General features: G+C 38.3%; 1 protein-coding gene across 1 annotated transcript in view; it reads right to left on the bottom strand.

The window, feature by feature from the left end:
• Positions 1-5,096: 5,096 nt before the first annotated feature.
• Positions 5,097-20,797, bottom strand: part of LOC117324351 (sodium- and chloride-dependent glycine transporter 2-like) — a 40,716-nt gene continuing 25,015 nt past the window's right edge. Inside the window, exons 4-14 of the mRNA XM_033880163.1 lie at positions 14,059-14,326; positions 13,441-13,573; positions 13,151-13,285; positions 12,842-12,945; positions 12,152-12,276; positions 11,846-11,958; positions 10,846-10,977; positions 7,807-7,906; positions 7,322-7,422; positions 6,805-6,972; positions 5,097-6,073 (exon numbers count right to left, since the gene is read on the bottom strand). Of these exons, the coding sequence (XP_033736054.1) occupies positions 5,894-6,073; positions 6,805-6,972; positions 7,322-7,422; positions 7,807-7,906; positions 10,846-10,977; positions 11,846-11,958; positions 12,152-12,276; positions 12,842-12,945; positions 13,151-13,285; positions 13,441-13,573; positions 14,059-14,326 (1,559 nt within the window). The 3' untranslated portion in view covers positions 5,097-5,893. The remainder of the gene's footprint in view (positions 6,074-6,804; positions 6,973-7,321; positions 7,423-7,806; positions 7,907-10,845; positions 10,978-11,845; positions 11,959-12,151; positions 12,277-12,841; positions 12,946-13,150; positions 13,286-13,440; positions 13,574-14,058; positions 14,327-20,797) is intronic.

Here is a 20,797-nt window from a genome sequence, read left to right as displayed (position 1 = left end):
AGCGCTAGGCAGGAGTAGCAGCTACCATTTTTAAAGACTCTGGTATGTCTCGGCTAGGGGACAGAACCCAAAGCCTTCCTCACAGCGGCGAACGCTCAACCAAAGGCCAAAAGTGAGGCATTGTCAAGGGTTTCTTATAGAAATAAACAAACTTACGCCACACTTCTTTACTTAAATTTATTAATGCCTTATCTCCACCACATGCCATTTCACATACATACAACCATAATATTGGACATATAACCATCAGATAAACCTAAACTATGAAAAAACACTTTTGGCAAAGACAATATATCCGGTTTACGACAGCTGATGTCGTAAACCGGACAATGTCGTAACATTGTCGTAATCGTGTGACTAAAGTTTCGTATATAAATACAAAAACTTAGGTCACACTTCTTTACTTAAATTTAATAATGCCTAACTATAGAGGGAAATATATCAAAATCATAAACCTGAAACGTGTTACTTCTGTACTGAAAGGCTATGCCATTGATTGTATAATGGATACTTTTCCATTGGCAAAAACAATAATTATGTCATTGCATATATGTCAAGCCTAAATGACCACAATGTTCTGGAAATATAAACATAATATATGTAAAATGTCTGACTTTATAACCTACAAACATTACAAACTATGAATCATACTGCAACCCTTTAAAACCCATATGTTCGTAGTCTACTGGCCAGGGGCCATAGGATGAACGTAATGATCATAAAAAACCTCTTTGGTTTTCCAGCGACCAATATGCATAGCTGTTTCAGGTTCACAACCTGACTTAATAGCTGCATTAGCAGCTGAGGGACGGAAACACTTGGGAGTAAAACCTTGCCCACCTAATCCTGCGACAGAAATTGATTCTGCAAGAATCGAACTGATTGTATTAGCCATAATACCCTTGTATGGTCTGCTCAATGACACAAACACGGGTCCATCCTCCGACACAAGATTTTTAGTACGCTCAAAGTAAGAACGGAGAGTTGATACTTCGTCCGTTTTATCACATGACGACTTGGGAATGCGAACTTCAAACCCAGTTCTGGTGGTGTCATTTTTTACTCCGAAGAAGTATACAGTAACTGACCCATCTGAGTGAAAAGCTACTTGTTTTCTGGAAAATGTAAACGCGCCACACGAGCTTGATGTTGGATCAAAGTATTGCCCACGAGGAGCTAGGTCCGAGGGTCGAGCCATAAATGCAAGAGCCAATAACGTTATCGCCTTAAGCCTGAGGTCCTTTAACGACAGCTCATGATTGTCCTTCCATACTTGAAAAAGATCCATAAACGCGACAATAGGCATGACCGAAGTCCGTTTAGCAGGCTTCGACGTACCCGATTTGATAAGCGCAGTCGTCAAGTTTCTCAAAGTAACACAATGCATGGGATTGTTACGTCCCAGTGAATCATACAAGCACGATATCGAAGCTGTCGCCATTTTTAATTGCGACTGTGGTCTGTCACTACTATCAGTAAGTGAACATAGAAAGTCAGCAAACACACTTGTCATTCCAGCGTCTGGTGGAAATATAATACACTCTTTCTCACAAAATGTACAAAAACGTTTCACATATCTATTCTACTGTGATAGCGTAGATTTAGCCCAACAACTCATAAATTGTTCAATAGCTCTAGCAGACCATCCAAAAGAACTTAATCTCTCGCGCCAGAAATTCTCCAAGCATAGATTTTCCATTGACGGTTTTTTAGAGGTTCCGGAAGTAAATTTACTGTCAAGCAAGACTTGGCGTTGTTCCTTATACGAATTGGCGGTGATATTGATAGCCGCCTCAGGGTATGAAGCCATGGTTTGCCTGGCCACCAAGGGGCGATAACTGTAGCTAACGCTTTTTGGCTGATGATAACCTGATAATTCTTGGAATGATTTTGAACGGGGGGTTGACAAAATTGTTGTGATGTAACCAGTCTCTCTGACCTAGACAGTGGATTCCCGAAGTAAGAGGGTCGTAATACAGGCTGTTGTAACATGGCACCTGTCTTGTTAGAAATGAGGCACATCTGTCTATAGTGTGTGGCCCCCAGAGTTTGTCTAGGTAACGAAAAAAGTCTTGGGTTTAATTTCCAGTCCGAGTGGGAAGCCACTCTGCTTAGAAAGTCTAACTGCTGGTTCCGACAACCGGCTATGTGCTTGGCTACCAATGTAACCTTGTTTTTTATCAATTCGGCCCATATCGCGATAGCCAGTTTTGTAAGTCGGTGACTTGTCCCGCCTTGATAGTTGATATAGGCTACAGTTGAAATATTGTCGCTCAAGAGCTGTACTACCTTGTTCCGAATATCTGTACGGAATGATTTTAGAGCGAGGAGAACTGTCATCATTTCCCTTACATTTGAATGTTCTAACGACATTTCCTGATTCCACAATCCGCGTGCTTCCTTGTTGTCAAACACTGCACCCCATCCGGTGCTTGACGCATCATGTCGCACGCACGGGAGGCCGTCCTTAAATGACCTTAGCTGTTAATAGGACGTTAAACAAAATAAACCAAACCGAACCAAACCGTAAGTATCTGTAAATCTATAGCTCGATGTATAACCTTTGTACCGTTCCACGAAAACAGTGCCTTGTCCCACCATTGAAGATCTTGAATGGTCCAACTGTCTAACTTTAAATTGTCCTGCCATGACAACCTCTGTTTGAGGAGTCTGTACAAATTACGCAATAACAGCTTCCCTGGCAAGATTGCTCGTGACATAGAAACACATTGTCCTGCAATTCTAGCTAGGCCTCTAGCAGTTATTATACCCTTTTTAAGGGCCACATTAATGTCATGTCTTACTTTTATAATGCGTTTTTTAGGTATGAAAATCCACACGTTGCCATCATCATTCACAGTATCAATGGTATAACCTATATAGTCTTTTCTACATTCAGGTTCAAGACTAGATTTTTGAAAATAAACATTAAGACCTAGTCTCCTTAACAGAGATAACACAAAATCTCTCAACACACAAATGTCATTGAAATTTGCAGATAATAAAAAATCATCAACATATACAGTGATACAAACGTCTAAACTTCGAAGGTAAGATCATATAGGCCGCAATGTCTTGCAGAAAAAATATGGTGATACTTTGAGACCAAATGGTAATCTTGACCATTTATAAATCTTGTCTTGAAATGAAATACCAAGATAATTTTGAGAATCCAAACTTACAGGAATATGATGAAAACCATCTTTAATATCTAAAGTAACTAATTTCTCATTAGGTTTTACAATATCCTGTACAATCTTAATATCTTCGTAATGGAATGATTTTTTGAGATATAAACTCATTCAAAACTCTAAGATCAACAATAAGACGAAGCTTTCCATTTTTCTTTGGCACACAAGAAATTGGCGAAATACATACTGGTATATCATCAAAACATTCTACCAATACTCCCTCATCAACAAGTCTTTCAATCTCGCTAGATATAAACTGCGATTCTTTCGCAGAAAATGATCTATTTGGTAAACAAAATTTCTGAGGTAAACTATCAAACGGAATTGTAACACCATGCGAAATCCAATCCAACGCAGTTTGAGGAGCATTAATATCTCGCCAGTGTTCAAGTGAACTATTTAGTTTTGAAACACACATTAGTACAACTGTGTAAATATAATTTTGCTATGACCTCGAAAGTCTTTGGCCTAATGTAAATAACCATCATCTGCAGGATGGTCTTGCGGAATGGGAGATTGGGATATGTTGTAACCCTGTCCATCCATCATAGCTCTATATGGCCGTCGTGGATATCCCCTGTCGAATTGTGATCTTCCATAAAAGTAAGAGTTGTCGCGCCTGCTGTACTGACCTCGGAAAGGTGGGACATACCTCTGGAATGTATTAGTATTGCCAGTTCTCTGTTTAATGGCTGATATCTCAGCTGCTGTTTTCAAATTGTTTAGACTTGTTTCAGTGAATGTGGAATTATTGCGTTCCAAGTTCTTAAATAATTTTGACGTTTCTTTGTCAAATGTATTCTGCACCAACAGACCAGTATACTCAGATTGCAAAACATTAATTTGCGCTGACAGGATCGTAAACAAATGTCCCAAGTCAACCACAGACACGGGTTTCTCTTCAATATTGATGGTCTGTAGCCATCTCAGGACAGTCTCTGTGTAACGCGCCGATTTACTGACCGAAGTCAAATGCGCCTGATCTATTTGTTTATTTCCCGTTTTATTATCAAATACTTTCAAGTCATTCGGGAGTTTAAGCTTGGACAAGGAATCTCGAATACTTTTATACTCCCTTTGAATGTCGGATTTGTCGGCTGCACTATATGTTCTAGTAGTGGGACCGGCCACCTGTGTTTGAGAATCTTCACTGTGATGAGCACGTGGCTGAAATAAGTAATCGTCTTTTCGTCGACTCTCGTTCTGTGAACGTTCCAAATCTATCAGTATAATGTGACCGGGTGGGGTGTCCTGCTGGGTGTCTTCGGCAGTATGCTTCAGTGAGGTAGCACTATAAATCGGCAAAAGTTCCGGCCTATCACAAGGAGACTTAACACGAACATACCGCGGCCTCCCAAAACACACATACATGTCGCACGCACGGGAGGCCGTCCTTAAATGACCTTAGCTGTTAATAGGACGTTAAACAAAATAAACCAAACCAAACCAAACCAAATCCAAATCTATCATCCGTGAATCGAACGACCTCTGTGACTCCTGTATAACTTTGAGACACGAAACTATCTCATCTAATTGTCCATAAATGTTCGTTTTTTCGTCTTCGAAAGACATGGTCGTCTACCCGTGAAATGGCACTTTTGGCAAAGACACTATATCCGGTTTACGACAGCTGATGTCGTAAACCGGACAATGTCGTAACATTGTCGTAATCGTGTGACTAGTGACATTACGAAGAAGAAAGTTGTTAAGAAAGAGAAATATAGGATCAGAAATTTAGTCGCCTCTTACGATCATGCAATGGGGCAGCAGGTACAATTATAACTGCCCTAAATGGGAGGTGTGTTTGAAGTTTGTAACAAATAATTAATATCTAGTGCGAGTTATTTCCTCAAAAATGTAGGGAAAAAAAAACTTTGTTTTTCAAGTTGATAGATAAGTATATTATTTCATGTTGTATTGTTTTTATTATATTAATACGTATATTGACTGTGAAATAACATTGCTTATAAATACGTTAGTATATACATGCACATTCATATTTTCATGTTATTACCTTGTAAGCCATGTACATTGTTTTTTCATATTAACCTCTTGTTACTCACTTTGTGTGTCCTGAGCGATTTAAAAATCTTGAAGTCTTGGTAAATGTATGCATCAAGTGTTATCAAATTTACCTACAAATTTTCCTAATTGGATGTTCGAGGTATTCAATTGAATAGCAAATTATGTTAAAATAACATTAGATATACCCAATATAAACCAAAAATCAAACCACATGATGGTATTTTAAGAAAAAAAACAAAACAAAAAACCATTTATTTTTAATTAATGATGGCATTTTTTGTCAGGGTTTCTAAACAATGCATATTTTTTTCTTACTCTCTTATTCTATTGTGGTTGGTGTCATACTAGGCAACTGGCATTTTGTCATGAATGTCTGAACACCACTTGTGACAATTGTAGATAAATGCAATATTGAAATGATTATATACGATTATACCTATAAATGATGATAATATAGTTTAAGAGAACATGTTTCGGATTAAGATAAGCATATTTGGAGCGCGTGTGCAATTAATGTTAAGTCAATTCAATCCACTTGTGACAATTGTAGATAAATGCAATATTGAAATGACTATATACGATTATACCTATAAATGATGATAATATAGTTTAAGAGAACATGTTTCGGATTAAGATAAGCATATTTGGAGCGCGTGTGCAATTAATGTTAAGTCAATTCAATTCAGTGCCAGAGCTTCACATTGTCTTTTAGAAGGGAAACGCTGTCTACCAGTTAGATTGTAATACCCAATGTCTAGCCAGGAACGTTCGGTTTGTAACCGCTGGAGATACTGTAGTCGATGGGCACGGTCACTAGGACCCCAGTCAAAACTCGGCTCTGTCAGGGTTATCCATTTCTGTGGATAAATAAGCATAGAATTGTAAGCGTCTTCACATCGAAATCGGAAATCGACACTGCGTATCGTACAATGTCTTTATCACGGACGTGTTGTCATTGATGATTGCGTTTTAAACTAGTTTTACCGATATATTATACAGTAATGGGTTACCAATACATAGGCAGGTGCATATTAAACTATTTTATGCAGAGCACTTCTAATATTTGTAAACAGACGGTCTGAACAGGTGTTTATGAAACATAATAACGATTCTGTATTAATACTATGTAGCTAATAAGAACATACAACGATTTATTTTTTTTTTTTTATCGTAAGATAATTTTCACATTTCCTGATTGGATAAAATAATACCACGTGTTGCACAATACAAATTTTATTGATCTGGTTGTATTTATTTTTCTAAAATACATCACAAATCTTGCATGTTTTTAAATGCATAAGTTTACAGGTCAGTTTGATTTTGCGATGTTTAAATGACATAACTACACAAAACAGTCTCTATTAGGACCACGATTACCCGAATTCGTCGATTTTCAAACTAAAAATAATTATTTAATGATAACTATTATAGCCAATTGATTCGTTCAATACATACTTGTAATAGCCAGATAAAGGTATTAATATCCGACTTCGCCTTCGACTATTTTTTTTCTCGGGTTAATAAAGCCGCGTGTCCACCTTATCGTAGGGCTAAAATTGTATACTAATATTTGACACGTTGACATTACCTCCCTAAGTGGTCCATGCAGCTTGATGAACTTGAAGACCATATAAAGTGGTATCGGAATGATAACAGAGCACGATATCACCCAGCCAATCATAAGTGTGTACTCCGGGTATTCGTACGAGCCGTACTTCGGTGGCCGATACTTGACAAAGCTAATCAGGAGCAGCAGCTGAAGCCAAGATAACGGATAATTAGTTTGAGTTTCTTTATTTTACATGTCTTACATTTTACCACTGAATTAGGTGAGAAATTGAATTTGATTTTATTATATTTTTTTTCTCACTGAAAGGATACACAGACCAAGTAGGCCAGGTGTAACAATATACTACCTACGAGAAGTAGGACAGGTGTTATGTAATATACTACCTACGAGAAGTAGGACATGTGTGATATAATATACTACCTACGAGAAGTAGGACAGGTGTTATATGATATACTACCTACCAAAAATAGGACAGGTGTTATATAATAAACTACCTACGAGAAGTAGTTCAGGTGTTAAATAATATACTACCTACCATAAGTAGGACAGGTGTGATATAAGATGCGGCAATTCGGAACACGTGAGGCATTTTTCGTCCAGTCATGTCTTTAACACCTAAGTCGACGCGATCGCCTCCTGCAAGATAATTTTAACTTCATCAATATCTATACTTTAAGCAACTTGTCTTTTTTTCAAGGTACTAAATTGAAAATTCTTCTTCAAGCCTTCAGGTACAATAACGACGGAAAATTCAGATCTACGAATCAACAACTGACAGTGCATATGGCGCATTGTGTTGATAATAGAAGCAATTCCAGGACAGGTCTATATATATTTGAAAACATGAAAATGTTTGATGAGCCACAGAAATGTTGTACACAAAATTTGAACATTCCAAAGGAATAGCTCCTATCATTACTATATATTTTCTTTGCATGTCTTATCAACAAAAATGAATATTCAGATTATATTTTTTAAATTTGTGAATAGCTCCATATATATTTTATGCATCACACTTACCATACAACCACATGATGGCGATAACCTCTAATAAGGCTATCACTACCACCGACCATGTAGGTAGATACCAATCTACTAGCTGGAACATGTAATGTCCCGCCTGAAATCAAGAAATATTTTTTCCATAGAATGATCTTTTGAGTTATGAGTATGTATAGGTTTGAGGACAGGGAATTTCTTACAAAAGGGAATTCGGGATAAGAATTAAAGGTTAAAAAATAACAAATCTCCCTCTTTTTTTAAAAAAACAAACCCTGCAAACCGCAAAACACTCCATCCTCGAAAACATTCAATTGCTAATCTATTGAAACAATTTTTAACGACTCTTTTCATATAATACGTATATCAAATTGGTCTGACAGCTATAGGTATATATATTTCCTTCTTTGTCTTTTCATGAGGATCATTAAAGATCTTTTAAAAGGCATTTGTACAAAAATATTAGACGTACGAAATTCGTTATTTTTCAAAAGATCTTTTTCAATATTCAATCAATTTAAATGTAAATAAAAATGTTATGTCCTTGGTCCGTTTACAGGGAATGGGCAGGGCACGGAGTACAGGCGTTCACTCCAAATAAATCCTTGTCCTGTATGGCGTAATAATTGCACCTGCTGCCCCATTGCATGATCGTAAGAGGCGAATATCTTTCTTCTTCCTCATATCTCTCTTTTGGCCTTAATTGGGAAGTTGGCCCATGAGGATGGCTTTGTGTTGGGTCTCCTGGACAAGACATACAAGAGCCTTTAAAATAGTAGGTGCTACTCATGCTTCTGGTCAGCATATTAGGATCAAGACGACAGGTTTGCCCGGTGTCAGTATAATGTGACCGGATTGGGTGTCTTCGGCAGTATGCTTTAGTCAGGTTTGGTTTGGTTTATTTTGTTAAACGTCCTATTAACAGCTAAGGTCATTTAAGGACGGCCTCCCGTGCGTGTGACATGCATGCGTGTGGTGAATGCGTATGTGTGCTTTGGGAGGCAGTGGTATGTTCGTGTTAAGTCTCCTTGTGATAGGCCGGAACTTTTGCCAATGTATAGTGCTACCTCACTGAAGCATACTGCCGAAGACACCCAGCAGCACACCCCAGCCGGTCACATTATACTGACAAAGGGCGAACCAGTCGTCCCACTCCTAATATGCTGAGCGCTAAGCTGGAATAGAAACTACCATTTTTAGAGACCGATTGCATAGTCCTAAACTATCAAAAGAGATTGCAAGTGTCTTTGTAATCATTTTACGTGTGCCTTCAACAAATGTCTTTCCATGTTAAAAGTTTCCGTTTTCATGGAAAAAAGCTAATGTTTTGCCTCTATATGAGAAGGTAAACGTGATGACTTCAAAAAATATCACCAGATACCCTTATGGAGTGTCTTAGGAAAACGTATTTGAACGTTGCATTTCAAACATCTGTATGATTCCCTTCATCAAATTAGTCTTCTTACTAGCTGTCAATCAGGGTTCTTATTTAGTGATTCTACTAAAAATTAATTAATTAGTTTATCTTACAACTGTGGTAAAGTTCCTGCTTCAGGAAATTTGGTTTGGTTTGGTTTATTTTGTTTAACGTCCTATTAACAGCTAAGGTCATTTAAGGACGGCCTCCCGTGCATGAGAAATGCATGAGTGTTGTGAGTGCGTATGTGTGTTTTTGGAGGCTGCGGTATATTCGTGTTAAGTCTCCTTGTGATAGGCCGGAACTTTTGCCGATTTATAGTGCTACCTCACTGGGTGTCTTCGGCAGTATGCTTCAGTGAGGTAGCACTATAAATCGGCAAAGGTTCCGGCCTATCACAAGGAGACTTAACACGAACATACCGCAGCCTCCCAAAACACACATACGCATTCACTACACGCATTCATGTCGCACGCACGGGAGGCCGTCCTTAAATGACCTTAGCTGTTTATAGGACGTTAAACAAAATAAACCAAACCAAACCAAACTTCACGGATCATCGTGTCAGTTGCGCCATCCAAAACCAATGTACTCATCATTTTCTTCGATCACAAGGGCTCTGTGTAAAAACTGTTTGGCGTGGCTTACAATCAGTTCACTATCAGTGGCGCCGAATTCACCAATTTAGCGACGTTATATACATCCTGATATGCGAGTGTTTAAATCCCATGGAGATGCAAATGTTCATTTACATGTACAATGTCCTAGAGATATTTACATAAGAAAATTGAAGAAAGCGCGGATTCATTTCCTGAATTTGAAATATAATAAACAATAGCGTCACTGAAACAATGGTCCTTATGTCATACTAGTACATTTATTTTATTAGGTCCGTGATTAGATTTTGCAGATTCAAGTCCTATTGGTGGTCACTAAAATTACAGTTTTCCTATTGTAAATAATGACATCATCGGAGAAAATGAAATAAAATAAATCGTTTGATTAAGAAAAATGTCCAAGTATGTACCATAAAGATAACAAGTTACAACTCCCATGTTTCCTCTCGCTGCCAAAGCAACCGTAGTTTGAAAAAAAAACAAAAAAAACCGCACCTTTAGACGTTGTGTACATGTAAATGTCTGACAATATATGTTACGTGTTGGGGACGGTATATAAATTCTTCAGCCTCCCAAAACACACATACGCACTTACCACACGCATGCATATCGCACGCACGGGAGGACTTCCTTAAATGACCTTAGCTGTTAATAGGACGTTAAACACATAAAACAAAACCAAACGACGGGATGATGGGAATGTTCAATAATTAGTTTTAAACCATTTAAAGTGTTAATTAGTGAGGAGAAAACGAATAAGTAATGAAGGAATCGAATAGGTAATGGATAAAAAAGTAATCAACTTCACGGAGGTACTCGCAACACGCATGTAAGTCGCACGCACGAGAGACCGTACCTCAGCTCGATATGTTCTTGGTGGTATTTGTTATGTTAACATTACAAGTTTTAAGAGTTGTTCCCCATCAATGATAATTCTGCCGGAACACTCACGATAACCGCGAAGTATTATTAGTAACAGCACATCTTGATTCTATTATCGGTCATGAATCTAACTTATCATTTTACCTGTGTACAGAAAGGGAGGTTAAGGAGGAGCGTGACGAGACTGGTCAGCACAACGAACAGCAGATGACTGTGTCGGCCTAATTTATCACCGAATCCTTCCAGGAATGACACGACCGTCTCAGTGCACACAACCTATAAATATATATATATATATATATATTAATGAGTACAAGGGTAAAGGTACTGTTCTGTACCTTTTAATAACTCCTTTTACGGACATTTAAAAATATTCTCTTATATCAATAGCATGAACAGGGGAAACTAGTGGGAATACTCCTGGCAGACATGAAATTAGACACGGGTAATCCAGAACCCAAGGCTCGCCGTGTGCTAGCACGCTCACTTATAATTTCTGTGATCCCAATTTCATTGCTTCGTCAGACTTATTCCCTACAACTTTTATAATGTGCATCAGCATGTTTATACAGTTTGGCTAATATAATAAATATTTACATATTTGTTAATATGCTAATTGAGTCGAGCGATTTCTATAATATATTGAGTAGATACATCTTTAACCTTTTTTTAAATCCGAACTTGTGAGAAATATCCTTTTGAAATGCTGCTTTCATCATATTTATCAAGTACCCTTCCCATCATCGAGGTATCGTTTTCTATTCAAGAAATCAATGCAATGAGTAATTTTATAAAGTTATGCTACATGAGTAAATTCTTTGCGATCTAATGTTAGCATAGTATTACAAATTAATTCGTACTAAAGAAATATTTGCTCAAACTTTAAATCATCCCATTTGACCACTCAGCATTGATATTTCACAAAGATTTTTCACGCAAAATACAAACTTGCTATATCAATTGATAATTCAATGACATACTTTCTAAGATAGTCCTACATGACCATGTCAGATGGGGAGAGGAGATAGTCAGACGGTCGACGGAATTAAAAAAAAAAACATGCAGCCTCCGGCCAATTTACAGCGAGGCACAACTAAATAGGAGTTATAAACTAAAGTAAGTACAACTCGTTGCGATATCATACCTCCGCATCAAGATCTACAATAAGAACAGCAAAGAAGAATACCACCGCCCAGACATAAGGCGCGGGAAGGTAGGACAATGCCCGGCTGTAGCCGACAAGGCCGATAGACATTCCTAGAGCAAAAACAAAGACAATATAAGACATGCATGAAAAAGTAATAACAAAATTACGTGGATTACAAAGTATCCCAATATGTTTTGCAATACTGATCATCCACCAATGAGATATAGTTATATCAACCGAATTCAACATGGTTATTTCTTGTAAATTTTCTTTTCATCAATTAATTTGATGCGTTATTCATACCAGATTGTACAACGTCCTCGAACGGGACACCAATCGCGTTAGCCATCACGCCAAGGACAGCAAATAAGACAAAGCTGTTGAAGACCGCAAAAAATACATCTCCGCATATGCTTAACATCACAGTTCTGCAACAAACAAGTATCCATCAAATAAGAGTCGTACTCGTACAGTTAATTTGTTAATATGAAGCTTAAAATCATCATAGAGACCGATTTTTGACCGATATGCACTCACGATATTAAACTTATTATATAATATGACATTGTTTCAACGCTTGAACGTCAGAGAGGAAGCGGCTAGAAACTGGTTTGTGTTTCCGGACACATTCTGTCTAGAATGTCCCACAGGTGCTAATACAAAACTGTACATTATGACAGCCTACCAGTGTTGTGTTAAGGCATATTTTGGTGAGCTCTTGTTAATTTTAGAGAAGTTTTGGTATCAGTCTGTCAATCAAGTGGAGGTAAAAACGAGGAAACATAGCATGGAAATCAGGACCATTTAAATAAGTAAATACAAATTTTAGAGCACGAATTATGTGATAAATCTTATTTTATTTATTTCAATTTTATTCAACGTCATCATAGCTAATTGGTTAGTGTGTTACAATCATTTAAACTATTGTTAAAGATAAACATATATTTATGTGTAACAAAATAGATATTTGAAAAGAAATATACCGAATGTTACCTCAGACATTTATTGTGGAATTTCATATGACTTCCCATCATCATGACGCCGCCCCACCCTGGGCCAAGACTGTAGAAGGCCATGAATACTGCTTCTATCCATACCTATTGTGAAATATGTACTACTGTGACAGTTGGGTCATTTCAAAAATCGAATTGTTCCATTCATATCCTTGAGCTAACAAATCAAAACTTATAAAATGTATTCGGCAAATTTTACTTTGTGCCATTACGTTTTTCGTGACGATCCATATAACTCTATGGATAGCATTATATGTAATTGTATATTCTCGTAGAAAAATGAACTCACCCTGGAGTCTGCAAGTTTGGTAAAATCTGGTGTAATGAGGAACAGTATACCATCTTGGACGCCTTCATAACTAAACGTTTGAATCAGCATCGCCAATCCGATGAGGAGGGGAAGAAATGTTGTAACAAGCATCAGCTGTAAAGGTTGGAACATTAGCCAGAGTGTTAGAAGATGAAGCCAAAAAAAAAAACTTGTACCGGATACATTTTTCAAATGATAATTAATTGTAATATTCTATCATAAAATTACAAGTTTCCTATTCGCATTTGGTCTAAGGAAAGCATACCAACCTTTCCAACGGTCTTGACGCTCTTCAAAAGACTGATAACGATAATAACTTTCAGAAGAATTGCCCATAACACGAGCGTCCACCGCAGATACCCCACCTCGTCTATACCACTCGACAGTGATAAAATATTGTATCTGTAATGTACAAGGTCATTTTTACCGTTTGACAGTGATATTAATTTAGTTCATATGCAATGTACAAGGTCATTTATACCACCTGGCAGTGATAAAATATTATTGTACATTGAATGTACAGGGACATTTAGAATAGATAGCGGTAAAGCTGAACAAATAATACTCTGTGATGAAAAGTAATTATTAAATTCCGATCATATGGATTTGATAATAATACGATTGCACGGCCACAAACGTTAACAGCAACGCTGAACTTTTTTCGGTTCGTGTAGACAAGTGTAAAACATTACTCAATCAGCTGATCTCACACAGAAAGATCATGAATAATAATTCAAATACATTCAATTCGTTGAACATTTTCGATGACAACACTCGTGTGTTTTGATGGATTTAAGAGATTCAGGTCAACAACAATCGTATGTTGTATTTAGTTTTCTGTTCGATTTAAATAGGAATTGAAAATGCTTAAACGATGAACAACTTACTTCAAGAATTCTTCCTCCGCCGACTCTGCTGCAGTAAAATTTATGTAACCAGTAGTGTGTGCTGTGGTATTCTGTAAACTTCCATTGACACTCGAAGAAAATAATGCAAGCGACGTTAAGCATGCATTGGTGTTCCATGCGTTCCCGCATGAGGTCCAGGGAAGTTCGGACGTGAATGACTGTCTCAAATACTCTAGTAGCCAGAAACGCATTGTAGATATATAGCTGACAAAACATAGATTCAGTAGAGCGATGGAAATTCCAATACCTGTAACAATGCAGTGTTTAACATTATTTGGAGTGAGAAAATAAAACCGATGTTTGTAATAAATGGTTCATGTAGAGTTACAATCAGCGCGGAATACCTTTCAAAGGTACGACTGAAGTTTAGTCTCTGTATATAAATGGTCTAGATTTCCTGTAATTCAATATATACAATAAAATAATATTAAAGCAGATAATCTATTCGCGGAAATCAAATGTTTCACCTATTTTGATTGCTTGATCAATTTCTAATTTGATCAAGTGACCCTTTTCTAAAACGGTTTTCATTTCAAGATAATCGGTCAATAAAGAAGAGATATCACCATATGATGTGAATTATAAATAGATGGTTAAATTTAGACTTTTTGAAGTACGGTTATGTTTGGTTTATTTTGTTTAACGTCCTATTAACAGCTAAGGTCATTTAAGGACGCCTCCCGTGCGTGCGACATGCATGAGTGTGGTGAGTGCGTATGTGTGTTTTAGGAGGCTGCGGTATGTTCGTGTTGAGTCTTCTTGTGATAAGCCGGAACTTTTGCCGATTTATAGTGCTACGTCACTGAAGCATACTGCCGAAGACACCCAGCAGCACATCCCTCCCGGTCACATTATACTGACAACGGGCGAACCAGTCGTCCCACTCCAAATATGCTGAGCGCTAAGCAGGAGTAGAAACTACCATTTTTAGAGACTCTGGTATGTCTCGACCAGGTGACAGAACCCAAAGCCTTCCTCACAGGGACGAACGTTCAACTAAAGGCCAAAAGTGAGGCATTGTCAAGGGAGACGTTAGGAAGAAGAAATTTGTTTAGAAAGAAGAGGAAAGATAAGATCCAAAATTTAGTCGCCTCTTACTGGGAATATGTGCATACACTTGCTAGGCCTAATGTACTTGCTTGTAGATTATCTACAGTATCTCACACCATTTTTATGCAAACAGCGTTTTTTGATTGAACGTCTAAGTTAAATGTTATTAACAGAATTCACGAACACACCTTACTGGGACGTTATCTACACACATCTTTGGCAATGGAATTTTTTACCGTCACACATTTAATATTTTTTTTAAACATGCATATATACGAACTGTGATAGCTTAAAATGTCGAGAGTATTTTCGAAAAACCAGCTGCATAACAAGTTAGAGGGCTGGGACAAAATGCGGGACGGAAAGCTTTCAATTTGATATTTGAGAGAATGGCCCACATACGACTGAACAATCAAAAGTTTACTTAACATCACAGAACGTAGGATACAAATATGTGATTATATTCTTTATTAATCAAAATATATTTGACTGACGAACACTTCGGCATCACCTCTTTCCCTGCAGGTATGGCGTTAGAATTATACGTGCTGCTCTAACTGCATTATCGTAAGAGGCGACTAAATTTGGGATCTTATCTTTTCTCTTCTTTCTTAAAAACTTTCTGGTTCCTAATATCGCCCTTCACAATGCCTCACTTTTGGCCTTAAGTTGAGCGTTTGCCCATGTAGTCTAGTCAATCTACTCTCAAAATATCGTAACCTTAAACGATTTGCAAAAAACAATTTGGGGGGGGGGGGGGGGGGTTAACGCAGTGAACACATTATATATTTCAGTCATTACCATTCCCCATCAGTAAATTGACGACAAACAAAAACGTTGAGCATGTATTACACATACAAAATGATTTAGGCATGGTATTTAAAATGATTTGAACTTTTGATTTTTGAGAATGTTAGCTTATTCTGATTGACATTTTGACCTGTATTTCTTTTTGGACGAGCTGTCTGAATCGAATTAACCTATTAGTTGAAGAAAGAAAACACGGCTTCTATGTCATATTACATTTAACTGAAATCTGAAAAGACAGGGTTCATTATATATATATATATACATTGTATTTTGGGGCGAGTTTACTCTCTAACTAATGTTCTTGATAACTAGAATGACATAATAGTGAGATCCTGTTAAGCTTGTTATCGAATTCCTATGATACACTTAACTATGGCGCGGGAAGGATGTCATAATTAAATATTTTTGCCTAGGGAAAAATAAAATATTGCCTAGGCAAAAATCGAATTTTGCCTAGGCAATATCAAAATTCGATTTCTGCCTAGGCAAAAATATTTAATTATGACATCCTTCCCGCGCCATACTTAACATACTTGTTCATTTATCAAAATACATTATCAAAAAATGCAATGAATGCGGATTGTAAATCGTTTGTAATTGTCACTTTAATCCTTTCCAAAAACATCAAACATATTAGATTTCGAACAGCTATTTCCTTTGCAATCAATACATACTGTGACAAAATCCGGATCTGGGGTGGTATATAGTAGTATTTCTTGGTAGCGTGAGGCCGTACCCAGACCCAAGTAGCAAATTATGTTTTTCGCTGTTTTATATTTAATACGTGGGTTTGGAATACAAGTCCAAAGTATTACTTCTCTGGAGACGACTAAGAATTGAAGCTAACGGTACAAGTTCAACTATATATTATACAACTAAGAAAATCACAACATCTGTTTAAAATTTAAACACGATAACAAATTATATACATGTACCTTCTACACCCTGCCCTTCAGATAGGGCGTAAGAATTGTACCTGCTGCCCCCATTGCATGATCGTAAGAGGCGACTAAATTTGGGATCTTATCTTTTCTCTTCTTTCTGAACAACTTTCTTCTTCCTAAAATTAGGAGTGGGACGACTGGTTCGCCCGTTGTCAGTATAATGTGACCGGGTGGGGTGTGCTGCTGGGTGTCTTCGGCAGTATGCTTCAGTGAGGTAGCACTCTAAATCGGGAAAAGATCCGGCCTATCACAAGGAGACTTAACACAAACATACCGCAGCTTCCCAAAACACACATACGCACTAACCACACGAATGCATGTCGCACGCACGGGAGGCCGTCCTTAAATGACCTTAGCTGTTAATAGGACGTTAAACAAAATAAACCAAACCAAACCAAACCCTTGAAAATGCCTCACTTTTGGCCTTTAGTTGAGCGTTCGCCCCTGTGAGGAAGGATTCGGGCCCTGTCCCCTAGCCGAGACATACCAGAGTCTTTAACAATGGTAGTTGCTGCTCCTTGCTTAGCGCTCAGCATATTAGGAGTGGGCCGAATTGTTCGCCCGTTGTCAGTATAATGTGACCGGGTGGGGTGTGCTGCTGGGTGTCTTCGGCAGTATGCTTCAGTGAGGTAGCACTATAAATCGGCAAAAGTTCCGGCCTATCACAAGGAGACTTAACACGAACATACCGCAGCCTCCCAAAGCACACATACGCGCTCACCACACGCATGCATGTCGCACGCACGAGAGGCCGTCCTTAAATGACCTTAGCTGTTAATAGGACGTTAAACAAAATGAACCAAACCAAACCAAACCATTGCATGATCGTAAGGGGCGACTAAATTTGGGATATTATCTTTTCTCTTCTTTCTGAACAACTTTCTTCCTAATGTCTGCCTTGACAATGCCTCACTTTTGGCCTTTAGTTGAGCGTTCGCCCCTGTGAGGAAGGCTTTTGGTTCTGTCCCCTAGCCGAGACATACCAGAGTCATAAAAAATGGTAGTTGCTACTCCTGCTTAGCGCTCAGCATATTTGGAGTGGGACGACTAGTTAGCCCGGGTGGGGTGTGCTGCTGGGTGTCTTCGGCAGTATGCTTCAGTGAGGTAGCACTTTAAATCGACAAAAGTTCCGGCATATCACAAGGAGACTCAACACGAACATACCACAGCCTCCCAAAACACATACGCACCCACCACACACATGCATGTCGCACGCACGGGAGGCCGTCCTTAAATGACCTTAGCTGTTAATAGGACGTTAAACAAAATAAACCAAACCAATCTTTGGCAGTATGCCTCGGTGAGATAGCACTTTAAATCGGCAAAACTCCGGCCTATCACAAGGAGACTTAACACGAACATACCACAGCCTCCCAAAACGCATACACACTCGCCATACGCAGGCATGACGCACGGGAGGCCGTCTTTAAATGACCTTAGCTGTTGATAGGACGTTAAACAAAAACCAAACCAAAAAATCTGTCTTCTACTATCGGACTGGTTGCAAAAGGTAAATTTGTTAGGTAATCCCCCTTGTATGGTTTCAGCCGGTTATCGGGCGCTTTCATGCACACATACGCGCTCACCACACGCATTCATGTCGCACGCACGGGAAGCCGTCCTTAAATGACCTTAGCTGTTAATAGGACGTTAAACAAAATTAACCAAACCAAACCAAATGTACATTCCAGACTTTATCTTGGACGATTTAATATAATCTTGAATAAACTAAACCAAACCAAATGTACATTCCAGACTTTATCTTGGACGATTTAATATAATCTTGTAAAGTTTGTTGAGTTTCTATTTCTTTCGGAGGTTTCCCTAAAAGAAGATCAAATGCATACATGCATTGGACTGTATCCTGTACTTTCTTGAATTTATGAATGAATTGCCATTGTAGCAAAAGGTAAATGCATGTCCCAATCCCTCTGCTCCTCTGAAATATATTTACTAAAAATAACTTCTTCAGTTCTGTTAAATCCCTCTACTTAACCATCACTTTGAGGATGGTATGGGGTAGTTCGGGTTTTATCAATATTAAAAATGTGGGAAAGTGCAGACTCAAATTGTCTCCTTTGTTCTGTGTTTAATTGTCGATTGGGCATGGCATAGCACTGTCCATCTGGTGAAATAGTCAGTTACTATTAAGATGATCTTGTTTCCAAGAGTGGACTCGGGCAGATATCCTAGTATGTCCATTTATATTCTGACACCAATCCTGTACAGACTGTGTCATCCCTGTCCAGAAAAATCTCTTTAATTCTACCTCACCGAAGCAAACAGGTTGTGTTCGGCACTGCCCTGCAGGTAGGGCGTAAGCTGCTGCCCCCATTGCATGATCGTAAGAGGCGAGTAAACTTGGGATCGCTTATCGCTCAGCATATTTGGAGTGCGACGACTGGTTCGCACGTTGTCTGTATAATGTGACCGGGTGGGATGTCCAGCTGGATGTCTTCGGCAGTATGCTTCAGTGAGATAGCACTATAAATCGGCAAAAGTTCCGGCCTATCACAAGGAGACTTAACACAAACATACCTCAGAGATATGCTGGCTCTATGGAGGTTTTTCTCTGCCAGAATAACTCATTCAAGATGGCTACCCAGCCATCTTGAATGAGTTATTCTGTAAGAGAAAAAACCTCCATAGATGTCATCAATTCTCTCCCCTATATCTAGGTTTCAAGTTCAGAAGTGACATACCTTTCTTTAACTGTATTTTCTTGAGATTTTATCTGTTCAGGATGAAAAACCTTCTGGAATTTTAGTCGTGATGAAGATTGAAGAAAAATATGTTGAAGATTGTATTAAAAATTAAAAAAAAAACATGAATTAAAGTTTTATTTATAAAAAAAAACATTTGTGAAAATTTGCCATGGCCCTTTCCTTTTCCACCTCTTTGTAGGGGATGAGGTATGTCTGGAAGAAAAGAAGTTGAAGATAAAATGTTTCGACTTTTTCATCATTTTATAATTATAATAAAATAGAGGGGGAGATATGAAATAAAAGATATGAAAACTGATACTCACTATTCTGTTTCAGCCTATAGCTGTTATATATTACAAATCTCTGTAAGTCTGCTATTTGGGGATGGTTCACTGTTATAACTTTGTATGTCTCCCTTGACAATGCCTCGCTTTTGGTCTTCAGTTGAGCGTTCGCCCCTGTGAGGAAGGCCTTGGGTTCTGTCCCCTGGCCGAGACATACCAGAGTCTTTAAAAATGGTAGTTGCTGCTCCTGCTTAGCGCTCAGCATACACGGAGTGGGGCGACTGGTTCGCCCGTTGTCAGTATAATGTGACCGGGTGGGGTGTGCTGCTTAGTGTCTTCGGCAGTATGCTTCAGTGAGGTAGCACTATAAATCGGCAAAAGTTCAAACCAAACCACTTGTTCTTTACCGTCTTCAACTTGTGACAAGACTGCTCCTATTCCACTAGCATCGGTATCAGGAATGAAAAGTAGTTCAAGATCTGGATATCTCGGATAGGTGCTGTGACTAGTTTGTCCCTTCACTGTTGGAAGGCATCTTCACTCAGTCGTCCATAGGAATTTCTCCTGTTTCTCTGTCAATCGATGTAAAAGGCTTAGCTAGTTTGGAAAAAATCCTTGATGACTCCCCGATAATAAGAACATGTACACAAAAAAACTTCTAACATCACTGACATGTTTGGGTTGTGGCCAGTTTCTGACTTTTTCAACCTTTGCCGGATCAGTATCTACTCCTTCGTTGGCCACAATATGTCCCGTAAAGGAAACTTTCTGATTGAAGAAGTCGCATTTCTTTGGTGAAATCAGTCATGCCTCAGTGTTCCTGGTCAAAACCTCAGCTAGTCGTTCCAAATGAGTAACAATGTCTGTGGAGAATACAATCACATCATCTAGGTAGATCAGACAGTGGGTATACTGAAGTCCTGCT

This window comes from Pecten maximus, chromosome 3 (genome assembly GCF_902652985.1).
Source record: "Pecten maximus chromosome 3, xPecMax1.1, whole genome shotgun sequence".
Classification (NCBI taxonomy): Eukaryota; Metazoa; Mollusca; class Bivalvia; order Pectinida; family Pectinidae; genus Pecten; species Pecten maximus.
Note: the sequence above shows the minus strand (reverse complement) of the source record. Positions and strands in the feature narration are given on the sequence as shown.